We start from the raw sequence: 19,824 nt of genomic DNA on the forward strand, positions 1-19,824 counted from the left end.
ATGTTTGGGTTCGCCAACAAAATACGGTTGTCATTTTCAATCGAAATATAGCGAAATCACACTATGAAGTCAATCTCGAAGAATTTTTAATATAATATATAATTTTAACAAACTGAGGTGCAAATATTTTTGTGGCTTGTAAACACTATGATCATACAGCTTCAGGTCTAGTTCGGCAACTAAATCAGTGTGAACTTTGTGCCAACTACCCTGTATAAAAAATCGAAAATCAAAAAAGTATGTCCCAGGGCTTCTGACATGGCCTATTAGACGACGCTTTTGACCTGCCTGTTTTTCGTCTTAACTACCTATCAACAATAGATAGATTTTTTTGTTGAAATATTTCAATGTTAAATACATGTTTTCCCAAAGAATTTACTGAATGCACATTCCACGAGTCATTGAAATCCTACGTATTCAGATTATTTGCAATTCAAGATCTTCAAGCAGCTTTTTATCGCTCTACAGAAATTTCTCAATTCAAGTCATTGCTCTTTTTTTTATCAATGTAGCAATGTTTTTGTTTTCAATCGTGCACAGAGACCATTCCACCTCTCCTCTTCCGCTCGTCGCATCAACACACTAAACACATATTTTTTACTGTTCATTTTTAATTTTTTTGTTTTATAAAATTTTAGTTGGCTTTTATAGTTTTCTTTGTTTTTTTTCTGTTTCGTTATTGCAGAGTCTTCCTCAAATTCCTTTTCTTTTAGTGGACAATTGTTGGCCACTGCTATGCAACAGCAACGTTGCTTGCCATCATCATTAAATGCTGGTGGTGGTGGTGGTGCGATTGGCGGAAGCAGTGTCGGTGGTGGATGTCTCAATGTGGGTGGTGTCAATAATAATGGCAATTGTTTTTATGCGGCCACAGCTCCAATAATGCAAACAAAATCACTATTACCTTTTAGTAGCTCTGCTTCGATTGGTCCAATGCCACCTTCACCATTACAACAACCACCTGCCATATCACCAACTTTTATAGAACACAAGTATTCGGAAAAGACATTCAAAGAGAAATTTTTAGCCAATCTAAGACAAAATCAGCAAAATGCTACAAACAAATTGAAATCTTTGAACCCATCACCACCAGCAGCGGCAATCCCAACAACAATCACAATGGATAATCCCAGAACAATAACAGACAATGGCAGTATTAATAGCGAAACATCAAATGTTATAATAAAAACCTCTTTAGAGACTGAAATTATTGATGATGATGATGACGACGACAATGATGACAATGGTGATGTTAATGATGGCGGTGTACATGAGAAGGATAATATTGAACAGCAAAATAATGCTAAAGGCAACAATGCTAATATCGTTGGTGTTTGTGGGGCGCCAGCTCCACTTTATATACGCGTTGGAAGTGGTGGTAGTGGTGTTGGCGTTACTGAGGTTAACAATGGAAATCCAGAAAAATGTTCCATACAACAGCAACTGAATGAAAATTTAAAACCCAATTTATATAAAAAGTCAATCAATTGACAACTATTCTCTGTGTGAGAGAGAATCCATACAATTTCTCATCCATGGATATTCATCCATGTACACCCGCCCTCAAAGACCACTATCCCAACCCCTTCTCTTCTTTTTCCTCTAACCCCCCCAATTTCTCTTATACATGGCTGTGATGTGTGGAATAAATTTAATATAAATATAAATTAATTTTAGAGAATAAAAGGCTTTAGCTGTAAAAAAGGAAACTATATAAAGTATCGATACAATAAGAACTTCTCGTTGTACAATATAATGAGATGAATACGACAATGTGAGGAATGGCTGCGGAATAAAAAGACTTGTTATAACTTCTGCTGCATACCAGAATATGGGAATGAAAATGCGAAGCTGAAAACATTGTGGAGACTAATGCAAGTTTAGTTTATTTTTTAAAAATAAAAAAAATGTTATTTTGTTTTTACTTTGTATTAGAATTTTGTTTGGTGTATTTATTTATATTTTTCTTTTCCTATTGCATATTATGTATATATATAAATTAATTTTGTTTTTGTTGTTGTTTTTAAAGGCAAGTTATGGATGTAATATGGAAATTTACAACCCATTGTAGTTTAGAGCCACCTACATTCATACACACACCTGTACACATCTTAGAGCTCAACCGATGATAGTTTTTCGGTTTATTTGATTGTTATTGTTAGCAATCCAAAAGTCGACAATTATGAGTATAAATTGGAATCTATTTTGAAAATCATGAAAAGTTGAAATGTCAATTGTAACTTTAACGAAAATCCAGATAATTTTTCCTATTTTTGATTAAAAACTTAATTTAGTCGAAAACAAACTTTGAGATGTGTTTATTGGGTAGTTAGGAAGGAATGCATATTGCTTACTGTCACTCTAATCGTTTTCTTTAATGGTTTTAACATGCTTATGACGATTAAAGCAACATTAGAAATGTATATAAGTGTGTTTCCGGAATTTTTTGTACATTTTTCTAATCACTTTATCTAATTTTATAAGAAATGTTTTTTAGTGATAGTTAGTTCTTCTTTTGACTAAAAAAACCCTAATCGGATTAATTGATTAAATTTTTTTTTTAAGTTGACAAAAATTTCTATATACTTCAAAATCATTTAATATATGATCTACAACCTGAAGAAAATTGAAGTTAGGATACTTGAAAAATGCCAATATTATAATGGCCATTACTCTGTCGAGCTCTAATATGTTACATCATTAATTTATTTGGTACTTGTTTATTTCATTAATAAAGAAGGATTGTTTTGTTTCTCAATATTGTTCTTTAATCAAATAACTATTTTTACTTTCAACTTTATTTTTAGCACATTTTTATGTTTGAATTTGGAGTTTGGTTTGTTCCCCTGGGAAATAGAAACCCAGAATTATTTGTGTACTCTGATTTTATTAATTTTCTGTTACATACAAAATATCGTCAATAATTAATTAATGGCAATTACTTTGTTATAAAACTGGGCGTGAACACACAAATACCATATTCAATCATGAAAATTAGGGTTCGGTAAAAACAAAATTAATACAACCCCAATTAATTTGGATTATTAAAAAAAATAATAATATTCTAATTAGCAATTAATTCAATCAGTTAAATTCTTTAATCGATTTTGTAATTGATCTAACAGCTAATTAAATCAATTAATGTTTAATTGAATCTGTTTTCAAAATCTTTTAACATTTACTATAAAACATTTGATGATATTTTTGTACTTTCCTATGTAATTATATGAAACTAAACAAACACAAAAATTCTAATGAAATAAAACAACAATTTAACTCGTGGCAAGTAACAAACTATACAAATTTGAATGTTTTTTAAAGCTATTTTGGGTTATACCTCAATTTCCAACATATACTTATATCTGCTTGCAATATTACTTCCTGTTAAAAATCATTATAATAGATTCAAAACAAATATACTATGATTTAATTTCAACAAGAACAAATATAAAAAGTAAAAAAAAAATAAAAAATAAAGGGTTTGGTTGTGATGTTAATTATATCCAGCTTAAACATATGAAAGAGCATTGAAGACTCCTTTAGATATTCATGCAAATAAAAAAAAAAACACTATAACAATATTCTTATAAACACACACACACACAAATTTAAACTCGCTGTATATGAAAATCCTATAAATTTTAATTACACTCCTAAATACAACACTACCTACAATAAAACCTTTCAAAATCAACCTAGACATGCATACATAACTTTTCTCCTCAACAAAAACAGAACGAAAAAAATATATATATATAAAACGACTAAAAATATTAGTTACTAACGCTTAAACAAACATTGTCCACATTAATGTTTATATATATAATAAGATTTTTTTAGCAAAATATTATAGTAATATTTGTAATATCTTATTAAATTATAAAAATCCTAAGAAACTAAAAAAAAATGTTAAAAAGAAAAGAAATCTGTAGTTAAAAAATATTTATTTATAAAATATGCTATTTCTTTAGCGTAATTCAAAACATTATGAAACAAATATGAAAAATATTTATATAAACATTTTTGAAGATTTATTTTCTTCACCTAGTCACTATCGTATACATATGTAGTTAAATTAATTTTTGTAATTATATAGTAATGAAAAATAAACAAACAAAAAAAATTAGAAAATCAAAAAAAAAATTGTTCTGTTATATATTTTTTGCTTATATTTTGGGTTTAAATTTGACAAAAATCAATTTAGGGAATTAAATTCTTTGACGTTCTATGTTGTTAGTTGACACAGGAGAAAAGTCTGCCAAAAAAAGCAAAATGCCTATTGCAATGCCTAATGCAGTCACTGTTTACTAATACAGAAAACATCTGCAGAGCGAATTCGACAGTGATAGAAAATGCTAGAATATAAAAAAATGTGTTCTAAAAAGCCTGTTGAATTTAAGCAGTCTTGCTGTTAAAAAAGTCTGTGGTTTGCTGAAATTGACTACTGATTTCATTTGAGCGAAATCCCTTGAGGGCAAGACAAGCTAAAATTTTAAGGCATTCGATTACTTCATCACAATTTTGATGTGTTTAATATTAATTGATTTAATTAATTTGTTCATCAAAACAAAATTCAATCACTTGATTTTTCAACTGAATCACTTAATTTTTTAATTGGTGCCGGTGATTGCTATTATAAATTCCGTGAAGCAATTTCAATTAAAAATTAAGTAGATTAAATAATTTAGTGATTGAAACCAAAAAAAAAAAATATTTTTTTTGTGTGAGTCAGTTTTGCTCGATTATTGGATAAACGAACGACTTTCAGTAGCTTTCTAGTGCTTGTTTCATAAATTTATTATAATTTGTATTTATAGAAAAAGATTTTAATAAAATAAAAAAAGAAATATTGTGCACGTGAACGAAGTTGATATAACAGCAGACAATGACTTTCAAAATATTTTTATGGTGCAAATATTATTTGTTTTATTTCTAGGTAGAATTATTATTATTTACTAATTTCATATTTTTTAGATTTTAGATTTTTTTAATTTTAGAAAATATAGTCCAATTTCTCTTATGAAAATGTTATACTAAAAAATTACAAATGTGTTTCTGAAACTGTTGCTTATATACACGTTATATGTGTTTGTATGTTCGAGTTTTCAATATTTGTAATTGTTAATACCAAGCTAAGCGCAAAAAGATTGGATAAATAAAAAGAAACAGGTTATAGTATTACCTGATTAAAAGTTAATTTGGTCTTTTTAATGACACAAAATTTTACTGTAACCATTAAGTAGAATATTATTAAAATTATCAACAGCAACCTAACTAAAGTTGCGCTAACAAAATAAATAAAACAATTAGATAATCAATAACAATATTAGAACTTGCAATACATCGAATATAAAAAAATATTGTGACCATCCAAATGTTTTGTTCTCACATATAGTTTTGTGGTCATCGTCGAAGAAAAAACTACTGCTATTAATTGCAAACACTGATTGCTGTTTTTCTGCAGACAACAAATTGTTGTTTTAGCAGTTGGCAAAACTGACAAAAGGTCATTAATTTGTTGAAAAATTTCTGCTGGTCCGAATAAAATTATAAATTTATTTCGGTCGCTCTGATCAGTGCTCTGATCATTAACAAAACTTTTAGTAAGTGGATTATTTCCTCTCAGTAATGATAGTGTCATTTCTGAGTGATTCAAAATATATCTAATAATACCAAACACCAACTACTGTTTTCAGATTTTTTAAAAGTTTTTTTTTTTTTTTTCTGCAACACATTTGCAATTTTGGGTTTGATTTTAATTAAACTATTTTAATTCAAGAAATATTAATAATATAAAGCTTTTATTTGTTTACGACATTTTTTCTTTTCAATTCGAGTTGCCTTTTTGCTGTTTTACCTGATATTTCTGCTGAGTCTTCTAATAAAATTCTTAATGTGTAGGAATTTGAATTGAATTAAAAAAAATTGTTTGTATTTGGCTTGGGTCTTCTAAAATGAATTCCAATATTTTCCAATAAATGGCTTTGTTTATCTGTATCTCACATTGTATAAGGCATTCCACACAAAAAAAAATCGGATTCAATCACGAAATTAATTGATTCAATTAACTATTTAATTGAAATGTCTTCATAATATTAATCACAGTTTTAATTGGACATAAAAATACTTGATTAAAAATTAATTGACTTCATTAGAAAATTTCAATAAATTTTTTAATTGATTCAATTAAATTTTTAATTGATGTTGTTTGCAAAATTCAAATATTTTTTAATTAAAAACGAACACAAAGTTTTTTTTTCTGATTGAATCACGATATTAATTGATTCAATTAACTAATTAATTGAAATGTCTTCAATCACAGAAATGATAGTATAAATTAAAAACTGAATTGGAAGTCAATTAAAAAATGCAATAAATTTTTGTGATTGATTTTTGTTTCAATTAAAAAATTTGTTGAATCAATTAAATTTTTAATTGAATATTTTTTTAAACTCAAGACTAATTGGAAAAAATTTCGTGAACATTTTTTTCTGTGAAGTTATTTTTAATCTCACTATACTACACAGAAAAAATGTTCACGAAATTTTTTCCAATTAAAGTCTTAAAAAATATTCAATTAATTTAATTGATTCAACAAATTTTTTTTATTGAAACAAAAATCAATCACAAAAATTGATAGTATCAATTAATTTTTTCAATTGGATCAATTAATTTTTTAATTGGATCAATTAATTTTTTAATTGACTTCCAATTAATTTTTTAATTGATACTATCATTTATGTGATTGAAGACATTCCAATTAAAAAATTAATTGAATCAATTAATTTCGTGATTGAATCAGAAAAAAACAATTTTTGTGTGTATATTTCAACTATTTTCAATCCTTTTTATTTATTTATTTGCTCAATTTTGTAATTTAAAGCCGTAAGGCTTTAAATTCGAAAAATGATTTTTGAAAAAAATGTATTAAACATTAAAAAAAAAAAACAATTCTATAATTTTTTAATAGAGAATTTAATAAATTTCTTAGTGTTTTTAGTTTGATTAAAAATTGATTGTTTGAAATAATTTTTTGATAAAAATTAAAAAAAAAAAATCTAGCACAATTTTTTAACTGACTTAGTCTTCCGAGTTTGATTAAAAAGTTAATTGTATCAATTAATTTTTTAATTAAAAATTTAAAAATGTTCATTCATTGACTTCATTAACTTAATGTTTCTATCTTGATTAAAAAGTTAGTTGTATCAATTAATTTATTAATTGACAAATTTTTCAACTTCAAGCATTTTTATTTTTTTCTGTGCAGATTTCGCCAGAATTAGAAAAATGAGATTTCATACTAAGATACTCTTTCCGATTTGACATTGATTAATTCAGTTTGAGCGTCCGTCATAAATAGAATTCTAGCAAAGAAAAAATTATAGACGAAAGACTTTTTCAAAATTTGGAAAATGAATTTCCACTCTTTAAACTAAAATAGCTTAGCAAATTCATATTTTGAGTTTGAAGATTACAAAAAGACGACTCCGACGTATAGCTATACTCTATATCAATAATTTAAATCGACTTTGCCAATATTTTCAAATAATTGGAATAAGTATTTGGTGCAATATAGGGAACTGATGTGGAAATCCCAAATGTTGAATTTTCAGCTATAATTTTTAGCTTTCACTTTTTTTAGTCGAAACAAACAGAATTAGTGATCAGAACCAAATTTTGAAAAGACGACATAGATTTTCGTTTTTTTTTTTTCAAAATTAGAAAAACTCAAATTCGTCCGTTTCTTTTTTAATTCAATGTCACTATAAAAAGATGATTTTGATTAACATAAAAAACGTGAATTAATCGATTTTACACCATTTTCAAAAAAATTAAAACTCTTATTAGTTGATTTTGAAGATTAAAAAAAGAATTTGACTTTTTGTTAGAAAAAATAGCTTTTTGCTATTATTACTGACCTCTTCATTTGATGATGGTAAGTTAATCATTATAACATGCAGCTAGGCCCACAATGTGGATGCTATTATGATAATGTCAAATTGAATCATGTTCTTCTATATAGGATTTTAGGTCTATTACGTTTTCATATAACGAAGTTGAATGTATTAGCACTTTAACAAATATTATTTACAGGTAATTTAATACCTACTAAAATACCTAAATTTTTTGCTTAGATGTGAACATAAATTTTTTTATATTAAACTCATCTTATATAAGACTGCTGTTTCGTTCATTTATATTTTAATAATTACAATATGTAAAAATATTTAACGACACAAAAAATAAATATGTAATTTAATTGTAAATGAAATGTTGTAGAAACTAATAAATAAATTGCAATTACTCTATAAATCATTATGCCGGCTTAAAGGCTTGTATATCCATGTAAAACATTATAAATAGTACATACAACTACTTACTACAATATGCACATTAATCGAGAATGTTAAAACGCTAATGCTTAGCTCGAAATGATTATTTGGGAGATGCACCAGTAAAACCAATCACATATGTACAAGAATTTGGAACTTCCTAAGTGTAAGGAATTTGTTAGTAGAAACAACAGATAAAACAGCAAAACGTCTTCTTAAAACGGGAATGAGGCCACTGTTTGCTAAACGAACAGAATTGTTTTCAAACTCAATATCCCTAAAATGTGTTTTAGATAATTTGAAATGAAAAAAAAAAATAATATGCCATGTATTTTGTGAAACTCTTTTTTTCAAATCCATGCATGTCAGTAAACAAAATGGTTGCTGACCGCGTTTAGGAGTTTTCTAAAAATATTAGAGGGCTGTATCATCCAATTTGTTTTTAAACCCTTGGTTAACATTTTATGCGCATATAATAGCAGAAATCGATTGTTTTTTGCAGTTTTTTAAATGAGTGTAGTTAAAACGTCGGGTAACCAATTAAAACAACCAGGTTTAAAATCAAGCAAGTGCAGCCGCCTCAATTCCTACTTATGAGTGATTGATAGCAGCGTAGCTGACGTGTGTCCCATCTGTAACCAAGGGCCACATGACACTCGTCACCTTTTCGCTTGCCCAGCTAAACCTACCCGACTCACCACCAGATCACTCTGGACGCACCCCACCCTAGTCGCAGAGTTTCTAGATCTGGACACCAGTTGAAGTACCAAAGCATAGAACAAAATGGATGAAATTGCATTAGAAACTGTTACAACAAGTTTTTTGTGTCTAAATTAATTCGAATGACAAAAATGTTCGGAAGTTATCTAATGGCGATTTCGATTGGGGAAAAAGGTGCAAAATTCTCGAAATTGATTGCAAAATATGAAGGTCATTGTCATCGATTTTGGATCCGGTATCCCTCACAATATTATGAATTAAAAATAACTTTGGATTGGCACTATCATTTGGGCGAAAATATAATGATGGAAAAAATAGTGCAACACCAAGGCAACATATTTTTTGCGAAACGAAAACGCCCTAAATTTCCTCAAAAATCGCTAATCTGCCTTCGGCGTCAAGAAGTCGATTAACCGAAGCATTTTGATTAATTTACTTCATATCGAATTGTCCCAGTGTTGAATTTGTCTCAGTCAAAACATTCAGTACAAATAAATGGTAAAAAATTCCTTGCATGCCATACTGAATTTTGATGCTAAAAAGTCTAAAAATGTTCTAAAAGAATATTATAAGACATGGATTGAATTACCTTTTGTTGTTGTTTTTTATAACTTTATTGGATGAAATATGCTAATATTGAACTAAAAACCAAATTTCGAGAGTTTAGGACTATGGCATTACACCGTTTGTTAAAAATTTCGTTTCGGAGAAGAGTATTTATTCAATTGTGTGCATATTTGAACAATCGTTCAATACAAGAAAATTTTTATTTTAGGCAACTGATTAGAGGATTTGCATACACTAATTAAATATTATCAGAATATATGGTGTTGTATATACATACATAAAAAAATTGTAATTGCATTTGTATTGTTCTGGTTTATATGAAAAAAAAAACATATATGCGAGAAATAAAAAAAAAACAAAATCAGGAATATTAGCAATTTTATGAAATAATAATGAAACATTATAATTTCTAATTGAAAAAATATAATATGTAATAGATGACACAAGAACTAGTAGCATTATATTCATTATTATTGCTTTTTTGTGATCTACTCTACATAGACATACACATTCACAATAGCATATACATATATAAAATATACATACTGATTTAAATAAACTGTATTATTATATATATAAATGGAAATAAACCCTTTAAAACGAAAATTTAACTAAATGTTGGTTTTGTTTTAAACAGATGATCAGTACACATCTATGTAGGAAAAGGAAAAGTTTGTTATTTCAGATGTTATTGTCTGCTGAAAAAGGAAAGACGTGTTGCGTGCCATCAAATTTACTACTGCTGTTACACACACATTAAAAAAATCAATTAAAGTTATTGGTAGGTGGTAAAATTATATTTGCAATTAGGGCTTGTCTTTCACATCTTTCACATTAATTATTATATTATATTTTTATACACATAATACTTATATATGGCGATTTTTATATTAGGCTTTTACTTTTTTGAAGATAACATAGCTATATAAGTATTTATTTTATCCAACAACTGACGATTTCCCAATGAGTTTGCCTTCTGTTGAATAACATACAATGCATTAATATCCCTTTGATCAAATGCAGCATCAACAGCTTCTTCGTAGAGTCTACAGAGAAAAACGTCGGTATAAAATTCACATGGAAACATTTTTGTTTAATTAACGATAACTTACTCTGCTCTTAAATACCAATGAGATTTGCGATCATCCCGACATTTCAATATGTATTTTCGTGCCTCGGTTACATTATTTTGCTTAAGACAAACCTCAACGAATGGCTCATAGCCTATGGGACTTTTTTTGCTCTTGGCCAATTTTTCTAAATCTTCCCATTTATATTTATTAGATAAACATATTATTCGAAGCCACCAATACCTATAAATATTAAATAGAAATTTATTAGTTTGAGTATGAAAAAGTTTTGAAGATCAATATAGAGACATAAACGCACATCTAACGGATGAAATAAATTTGTATTTCAAATGAACACAGGAAAGCAAGACAACATTTGGCAAGCTACTACTACTACCGCCTTTGCTTTCATTACTAACCCTATTTAACAAGAAAAATAAATATGCAAGGGAAAAATCCGTATTTGAATATTATAGAGTTTATTCTTCTTAGCTCCACCTATATGTGAAAAAATAATTATATATGAGTACAAAAAATGTTTGCAATATAATCCCCCAAGAAATTGGCAAAACGGAGAGAGGTAGAAAGGCCAAATGTTATACAATGAAACACTGAAAGTGTAGCTGTCGATTGGAATAAAAACCTGTTGACAAAAGTCTGTGGCCAAATGGAAAATAAGGGGCCAGATTTTAATGTGAAAGATAGATCTTTTAGTGCACTATCCCATGGTAAAATGGGATATTGCAAAATATGTTTGGCAGTCTCAATACACAGCCTGAAACAAGTAGAGGCACTGTTCCTTGAGAGAAATGTGATTTTTGGCCAATTGATCAGTGTATCTTTATTTAACACTTGGCTTGGCCTTATCTCTTCCCGTTTTGGCTAATTTGTGCAAATTTCTATAGAGGATTATACCGCAATTATATGTATTCGTATATAACTCATGTTTTCACATATATGTGGCATTTAAACGAATATTCATATACGCATTTATTTTCTTAACATAAAATAATTGAAAACATTTTGGGAAGAAAAACTGTAATTTTTGTAAAACTCTCGAAGGCCCACAATTTATTACAGGCCAATACATCAGCGATGAAACTCACATCGGGGTATATACATATATATTTTTATAAAAAGACCTTTTTTCTTACAAGAAAGAGTTTCTGTTCATAGTGTTATCAATTATGCAGAATTAAATGACAAATTCGTATACAAAAAGCCCTATAGCCAGCGTGCTCCTCTAAAAAAAGAAATAACCTTAATGAAATAAAGAATTTAATACAATAAAGCAGGAAACTAAATTAGTGCGATTTTTTACGAATAATTTGATGAGTGATGAATTGTGGTAGGCACTGTATTTCAATTCTCACGATTTCATACCATCATTGCACGACACATTTTTCAGACTAAAGATTGAGTATACCTTCTATCCGGTACTTTGAAATCATTTTTGATTTTTTCAACTTCTTTCACTTCTCCCAAATCGAGTAATTTCTCCATAGTTTCATGTATAGATAATCCAAGGAATGTTACTTGTCCATAAATGCTGGAATATCTAAAAATACATGATTACAATATATTAGCGAATTATTATAAATGTTATATCATCAACGGAAAATCTACTTGTTATTCAATGTTTTTTGTAGTTTCATTAATCTACTAGTATCCGAGCAGAGTTCGGCTTCTACATTTCGTCTTCCTTGTGTGTAACTATTTGCAATTATAGACAAATTAGATTCTAATGTATTACTCTCGATTGCATTGCGAAAATGGTATTCTGCAATAGATTTTTGATCGTCTTCACTATTATAGATATCGTACAAAGCAGTGCGGCTCCATTCATTCATGATTTTCTTGTAAATACTTAAAGCCATTGGATATTCACGTATTATCATCTGAAGTTAAAATAATACATATTGTAATTTAGTACTTTAAGCTTAATTAAATACGGTTCACATACATGGAAATTTGTTAACATCATTTTCTTTTTGATTTCCAAGAGAACGGTTGCCACTAGTTCTGTATCTCCCGATTGTGTGGCACTTTGCACTGCACGATTATATTTTCCCAGTTTAAGGAGCAAAGGAACTTGCAATGAGGTTCGAGGTTCTAGTTCTAAGAGCTTTTGAAAATCGTTTAAAATATTTTCGAATTATATTTCATAATATATGAAATTATTTGCTTCATTCTTCCTACCTTAATGGCCAATTCATCGCGGCCTGCAATGTGTGCCTTTTCAGCTATGTTACAGAAAGATATACCCTCCACAGATGGATTCTTGAATTTTTCTGTGATTTTTCGTGCCACTTCAATGTCGTCTAAAAATTTTATATTTATGTAGGAGTTGGTTATATATGGTATCATTAAGAAACGGCAGTTAAAATAAATTCATTTTTGATTACAAATTAATTGAAAATATTTGACTTACTTTTGTCATTTATTACTTTGTGGTAGGCCCAGTGTTCCAAAATCCAAGATTCAGGCAATTTTAAATGTTTTGCTACCTGAATAGCAATTGCATAGTGTTTGCGAAATACCAAACGAGCCAAGATTATTTCAGGATTCAAATGCAAAAATCTATGAAAAAAATATTAGTATTATTAGAAACCACTTTAGAACAAAATTTTCTATAGAAATGACATTTTGAAAAAAACCTATCAATATAAAATTTCGATAAATATACAATTTTGACAAAATTTTCTACAGATATAAAATTTTGACAAAATTTTCTATAGAAATAAAATTTTGACAAAATCTTCTATAGAAATAAAATTTTAACAAAATCTTCTATAGAAATAAAATTTTGACAAAATTTTCTATAGATATAAAATTTCGACAAAATTTTCTATAGATATAGAATTTTGACCAAATTTTCTATGGAAATAAAATTTAACGAAATATCCTATAGAAATGAAATTTTGACAAAAATTTTTATAGAAATTAAATTTTGACAAAATTTTTTATAGAAATTAAATTTTGACAAAACTTCTTCTAGAAGTAAAATTTTGAAAAATATTTCTATAGATATAAAATTTTGAAAAAATTTTCTACAGATATAAAATTTTGACAAAATTTTCTATAGAAATAAAATTTTGACAAAATTTTCTATAGATATAAAATTTTGACAAAATTTTATGTAGATATAAAATTTTGACAAAATTTTCTATGTAAATGAAAATTTTGACAGAATTTTCTATAGAAATAAAATTTTGACAAACTTTTCTATGTAAATGAAAATTTTGACAAAATTTTCTATCGAAATAAAATTTCACAAAATTTCCTATTCAAATGAAAATTTTGACAAAATTTTCTAAAGAAATAAAATTTTCGCAAATACAATTTTGACAAAATTTCTTCAAGAAATAAAATTTTGACAAAATTTTCTATTGGTATAATATTTTGACAAACTTTTCTATAAATATAAAATTTTGACAAAATTTTCTATAAATATAAAATTTTGACAAAATTTTCTATAGAAATAAAATTTTGACAAAATTTTCTATAGAAATGAAATTTAGACAAAATTTTCTATAAAAATAAAATTTAGAGAAAATTTCCTATAGAAATAAAATGTTTAAAATATTTGTACTTACTGTTTTATTGTCAAAGGAATTGCGATACGGGGATGCCTTAAAGCATTTAATACTCGCAAAATTCTAAGCATTCGAATGTATGCATCCGGGTTGTGTGAGGGTATGAACCCTTTGCCAAAATACGCAGTCTAAAGTATAAATTCCAAATACATAAAACATTAAATGCGGAATCAATTTTCTTATCATACAGTTTTAATTTAATTCTACTTCAATTTTTTTGGCAAAGTCAACGAATTTTCTTACCCTCATAAGACATTTTTGTGTGGTTGTACAAAATTCATAACCTGCAGCTTCTACACATTCATCCACTGCAACAGTCATACGATCACGAAATAAGCTTAAATATTCGTCAGCTTGATGGGACTTTTCTTGAAATTTCTTTTGAGCTTCAAATAGAAAACTGGACGGTTCTTGACTATTTATGGCAAATATGTTGTGCACACATTTGGGTAATTTTTGTATCATTTCATGTGTTGTATTCGTTAAAATACGAACACCATCCAATTCGGGCACCAAAAATATGGCAGGATCATAGGTAAAGAGATTTTTATCGCCATTCACATTAACTGCCAATAGGAATGAGGGATAGGCAATAACTATGGCTTCAGATTGGTCATTATCCACATTCATTATCCATTCAATTTGTTTTGGTATATCCTTGCGTCCAGTATCGAATTCACAGAACTTTTGTTTCATATCAATGCTACCCATCCATACGATACCATTATTAGTATATAGAGCAAGATTCTTATGATTATACGAAACAGACATCAAAATAATTCTTTCAAAAGGTTTATCTATAAGGTTGCGTATTATAGACCCAACAGATTCTCCGGGGAAAAGTTTTATGATTTCTCGTTCTCGTCCTAAAAGACAATAACTATTTCGATCCTCAGTAACTATTTCCCAACATGAGCAATTAGAAATTGATTCTGTAAACAAGAAAGATATACTGCTGATTGGTGACGTATTCCCAAAGATATTTGTTAGCAGAAAATTCTGCCAAACCAGCACAAAGTGTGCTTAAAAAGAGAAAGCATTCGCTCTATGCTGAAATAACAATCGTTGCCTGAAATTTTAAACTCGATTACACTTAAACATGTTTTATTTCCGCCGAAACGAAAAAATGTAATATAGAGTGTATTGTATCACATTACAAACAGTACAGGATTTTGTCAAAAATGAAGGCAAAACAACACACTAAATGTTTGTTGATCGCTTTTGAGAGCTTTTAAAATTATTCGAGGTCTGGAATTTACAATAAACTATTTTTGGTTTACATTTTAAATTTTACCAATTGTTTTTCTCCAGACCTTACACAAATATAACAGCAGACATCAACTGTATACTTACTAGGTATCTCAGGCAGGAGACGTGATCGAAAATCTTTGCTATTTGTATGTTTAAGGAAAATGCGATACTTGGTTGTCATAACGGCTATGCCTGTTCCAGCTGACGATTGAAAAACTTTGGCGTCCAATACTTTTGTTTCGCTAGCTTCTTGGCTTATGCAGTATGATTCCTTTTCATTCCCAAACATGTCATATATAAAAACCAATGCGTCTTCTTGTACGCAAATTAGTTCTTCGGTATCTGACCATCCCATTGAAATTAATCGCCCATGGTTCCACTGAAATAGAGTTTGGATCAAAACGAATTTATATTTACTGTACATACATCCAGCCACTTGATAATTTCCTATAATTAAGTGTGACTTGCAGCGAGATGATCTCAAAAATTAGGATATGACATTAAGTTAGTATACATTAAATAAATTCTATAGAACATACCCATATTTTTCCGAGCTCCTGGCCAGCGGTGTCCAATATGCGAATAACGGGTTTCGCTGTTCCCTTAACTGGTACTATTTTATTGGGATCTCTGGTAACGGCAATAGGTCCTCCATACGGAGCACATGCCACCGTCATATATTCCAAATCTAAATCGAGTGGCCATTCTGGAGTATACAAATCGAATTTTCTGCAAATATGGAACAGAGAAAAAGGGCGTTTTCATTGGCATCATTATGTGCAAATGTCAATAAGAACCTATAAGTCGTTGGTCGTAAAACGAACCAATCGCCAGTATTATACATTATCGGCATGTTTGCAGTTTAGTTTGGATAAACACGCACGGATCTATATTTTTCTCGGATTTTAGGCAACAAACTGAAACAAATATTTTCTTTGTGTTTTTGTTACGAAAATGCGGTACAAAAGAGAAACAAATAAATGTCATAAATAAAAAAGAACACAGCTGAGCTCAAGGATGGGAAACAACACTTGGTTGCCGCTAGCGGGTCTATATGAGTGAACACATCTGTAGCGATTGTCGGTAGTTGATCTATCGATCACCCATATACCGTTCAACATTTTTAAGCGTAATATTAACGTTTTCAGTGCTGATTTTCACAAATTTCAAAATTTCTCTCATAATAATAGTGCTGGAAAAATATATTAAACATTTTATGGTATATTAACCCCATCACAGCTTGGCGGTTGTTATAATGTAACTTCCCTGCCAACCTTTTACAATTTTAAGCGAAATAACTATGTTTTCAGCACTTCATTATAGATTTTATTTAAATACATTATAAGAAGCTAGTTGCGCTTGGTGTTTCACAAAATATTAAATGACTTTGGTAACAATAGTGATGGCAAAATACTTTCATGTACATTTCATACTTTTTCGTTCGCTTCCCCCATTACAGTTGGCGATTTTTACAGTGTCACTTACGAGTCTGTGGTAGCCATGCGGATGAAATGGAACTTTGAAATGCTGGCAGGGTAAGAGCACAGTTTCCCAATTTTATACAAAATTAGTACATATATGATGTACCAGACGATTTATAATTAATTTATGTACTGAAATCAATTGAGATTTCAGACGAAAGAAACTTTGAGAAAGTTTCGGGCATACGACATTCACACTGTTATTATTATTAGAAATAAATTCAGTAGTTCTGTATATCCCTATCAAATGAAAACATTTGTCTGGGATATAAGAAATTGGCCGTAATTACACAATTTTTTCCTGCTTGATTTATAACTGCTCGGCTTCGTGGTGTGCTGGCGAATCAGCTGGTGGTATTTTGATTTATTCTCAATGTTATTTTCTGTGGTTTAAGAAGGTGCCATAAAAACTGAATTACAAGTGTGTTCTTAGAAAAATTACAATATAACGAAAGAGAACAAAGTAAGTAGAAGTTGAGAAATACAAGTAAAATACGTTGAAATTGATCGATGCATTAAATTACACATTGTAAACTTGCCTGAAATTCTTGGTTTCATTCAGTTACTATGCATAAATAAACCAATGTGGAAATCCCCATTGTGGTCATTCAGGATATATTTGCGCTAAATGATGATACTTATAAGTGGTCTATATCGTAGGAAATATTGATAGGGTAACTACAATTTTGAAGCTGAGGCGGTGAAAATGCTTTTGGTGTATGTCGAATTTATATGGGTATCAGTAAAGTGAATTTAATGAGTGGTAGCACTTTCACAATTCTTCCCTTCTCTTAAGTTTCATCTTCTGTTTGATGTTCCATGCACGCCACTGCAAAAACATTATTGTCTCTGGTTACAACCGCATACAATCAGAAAGTTAGCATCTTTTTTTAATTATTGTACCACATTTAATTGCGAATTTTTGTCAGGTTTACAAATTCTCCAAGGTAAGGCTGTGAAGATGGTGAAAAATTCAACTAATGATGTGAAGACAGACGTTAACATATTCAAAATTTAGGAAATAGATTTAGGGAATTAGGGAATAAACTATGTATAGAAAATTAATCATTACAAGGAAATTGTGGGTATTTTGGCCATTTTTGCCCAAACCTAAATCTGAACTGATTTCAACCAAATTTGGCATGCATAGTAAGAATGTTAATTATACTTCCTGTGAAAAATTTTAAATCGGAGTATTTATTTACAGAAATTTAACTTATAATTAAAAATTAAAAGCTAAAGGAAAGGCTATGGCAGCAAAGACCTTAAGCGCTATAAAATACATGAGATTAGTCTTAACAATTCTTTATAAAGAGTTAATTAAATTAGTCCTTTTAAGATATGTCATCAGTTCCTCTATACGCAAAGGATAAATCGGAGTAAAACTTTGGCATCTGTGGTTATATGAGTGTATATCGGAGGGAAGAAATATATAGGAGCAATATCTAAATCTGAAGCGATTGTTACCAAATTTGGCACACTTTACGACATTATTAATTGTACTCCTTGTGCAAAATTTAAAGCAAATCAAAGAAAAACTCTGGCTTCTGGAGCCATATAGGAACATATCGGGCGAAACATATATATAGGAGCTATATCTAAATCCTAACCCATTTCTTCCACAATCAATAGGGTTTTATTCTGACCCTAATTAGATACTTGTGCCAAATTTGAAGTCGATTGGATTAAAACTTCGCAGATTAAATTAAAATCACGAAAATGTGTTCACAGACAGACGGCCGTAGCTAAATCGACTCAAGGGCCCGGCCTGAGCATTATTGCCAACACACGATTTGTCTATCTCAAGAGACAAGTGATGACAGGGGTAGCTGTGACTGCATATGGCTGCACTCAAATAGTTTTCGTCGAGTCTGGAGTCAATATTAATGTAACTTATTATTAGGACATATTTTGGAAGCTGTCGTGGGAATGCAAAAATTCATTCGTAGGAGATGGACGCATCAAGAAGACTAGGTACCGACACATATATTACGTGTAAACCAAGAATGGCTTAAATGTAATGTTCAACTCTTTATTTCGTCCACATAGTGATTGACCATTTCGCCAGATACCAATCTGATGGATTCTTTTATTTAGTCATTTTTAGGGTGCAAGCAAGAGCGCTGAAGAAAATAATTGCGCGTGAATAGTCCTAAATACGTCCAAATTAATTATGTTCATTTCAGTTTAATTATATACAGCAAATAAAATAAGTTCAACGGAATTAAATTAGTTATTAATTGAGAACTCCGTCATAGTCTACGCTACAAAAGGGCGATACTTGTTATCGTTTTGAAACCTAAAGTTTTCTTCTTTTCAGCAGCCAATATCGCAATGCTATGGTTTTTCTTGTATTTGAACTTACGCTGAAAAAAGTGTATTTCGAAGTTAGCGAACCTTGTATACACATAAATTTTTATAACGTTTTCTTGTCCAAGTAGTTTGAACACAAATAATTAAACGAAAGATATGATATCACTAACGAGGTTGACGTATTACATTTCACTTATTCTTTAATATAGGACCAAGTCTACACTTCTTTCAAAACAAACTCAAATACTGCATAATTCAAATATCGTTTATTTCTTATTTAGCTACCTATGTCCAGATTACCGTTTATAATTCATTAGCAAACAACATGACGTAGGAAAAGAAAAAAGTTAAAAAATAAACGAATGATTATATTCAGTGAGAACCATAGAGAATGTTGAAATTTGTCAAATCATGATGATAACGCATAAAACTGAAAAGCGTATATCGACGAGGTATGTACACATACACAATCTCTAGGTAGCCAGTCAATCAG

At 29.2% G+C, this 19,824-nt stretch overlaps 3 protein-coding genes across 5 annotated transcripts in view; 2 read left to right on the plus strand and 1 right to left on the minus strand.

Annotated features, from left to right (window-relative positions):
- Nucleotides 1-5,197, plus strand: part of LOC142222000 (uncharacterized) — a 46,689-nt gene extending 41,492 nt beyond the window's left edge. For all 3 annotated transcript variants that reach the window (XM_075291908.1, XM_075291907.1, XM_075291910.1), the window contains one exon: nucleotides 686-5,197. In XM_075291908.1, the coding sequence (XP_075148023.1) occupies nucleotides 686-1,491 (806 nt within the window). In that variant the 3' untranslated portion in view covers nucleotides 1,492-5,197. The remainder of the gene's footprint in view (nucleotides 1-685) is intronic.
- Nucleotides 5,198-10,395: 5,198 nt separating this feature from the next.
- Nucleotides 10,396-16,494, minus strand: Vps16A (vacuolar protein sorting 16). Its single transcript, XM_075291911.1, has 12 exons — nucleotides 16,335-16,494; nucleotides 16,077-16,266; nucleotides 15,640-15,916; nucleotides 14,530-15,218; nucleotides 14,287-14,414; nucleotides 13,122-13,270; nucleotides 12,890-13,011; nucleotides 12,654-12,815; nucleotides 12,317-12,588; nucleotides 12,117-12,248; nucleotides 10,733-10,933; nucleotides 10,396-10,666 (listed from the first exon to the last, which is right to left on the minus strand). The coding sequence occupies exons 1-12, from the start codon at nucleotides 16,388-16,390 to the stop codon at nucleotides 10,519-10,521; spliced, it is 2,526 nt and encodes an 841-aa protein (XP_075148026.1). The 5' UTR covers nucleotides 16,391-16,494; the 3' UTR covers nucleotides 10,396-10,518.
- Nucleotides 16,495-17,325: 831 nt separating this feature from the next.
- Nucleotides 17,326-19,824, plus strand: part of Keap1 (kelch like ECH associated protein 1) — a 33,763-nt gene continuing 31,264 nt past the window's right edge. The window contains exon 1 of the mRNA XM_075291914.1: nucleotides 17,326-17,481. The gene's annotated coding sequence lies outside the window, so the exon portion shown is untranslated. The remainder of the gene's footprint in view (nucleotides 17,482-19,824) is intronic.

The sequence above is a fragment of the Haematobia irritans genome, chromosome 1 (assembly GCF_050003625.1).
Source record: "Haematobia irritans isolate KBUSLIRL chromosome 1, ASM5000362v1, whole genome shotgun sequence".
NCBI classification, from domain to species: Eukaryota; Metazoa; Arthropoda; class Insecta; order Diptera; family Muscidae; genus Haematobia; species Haematobia irritans.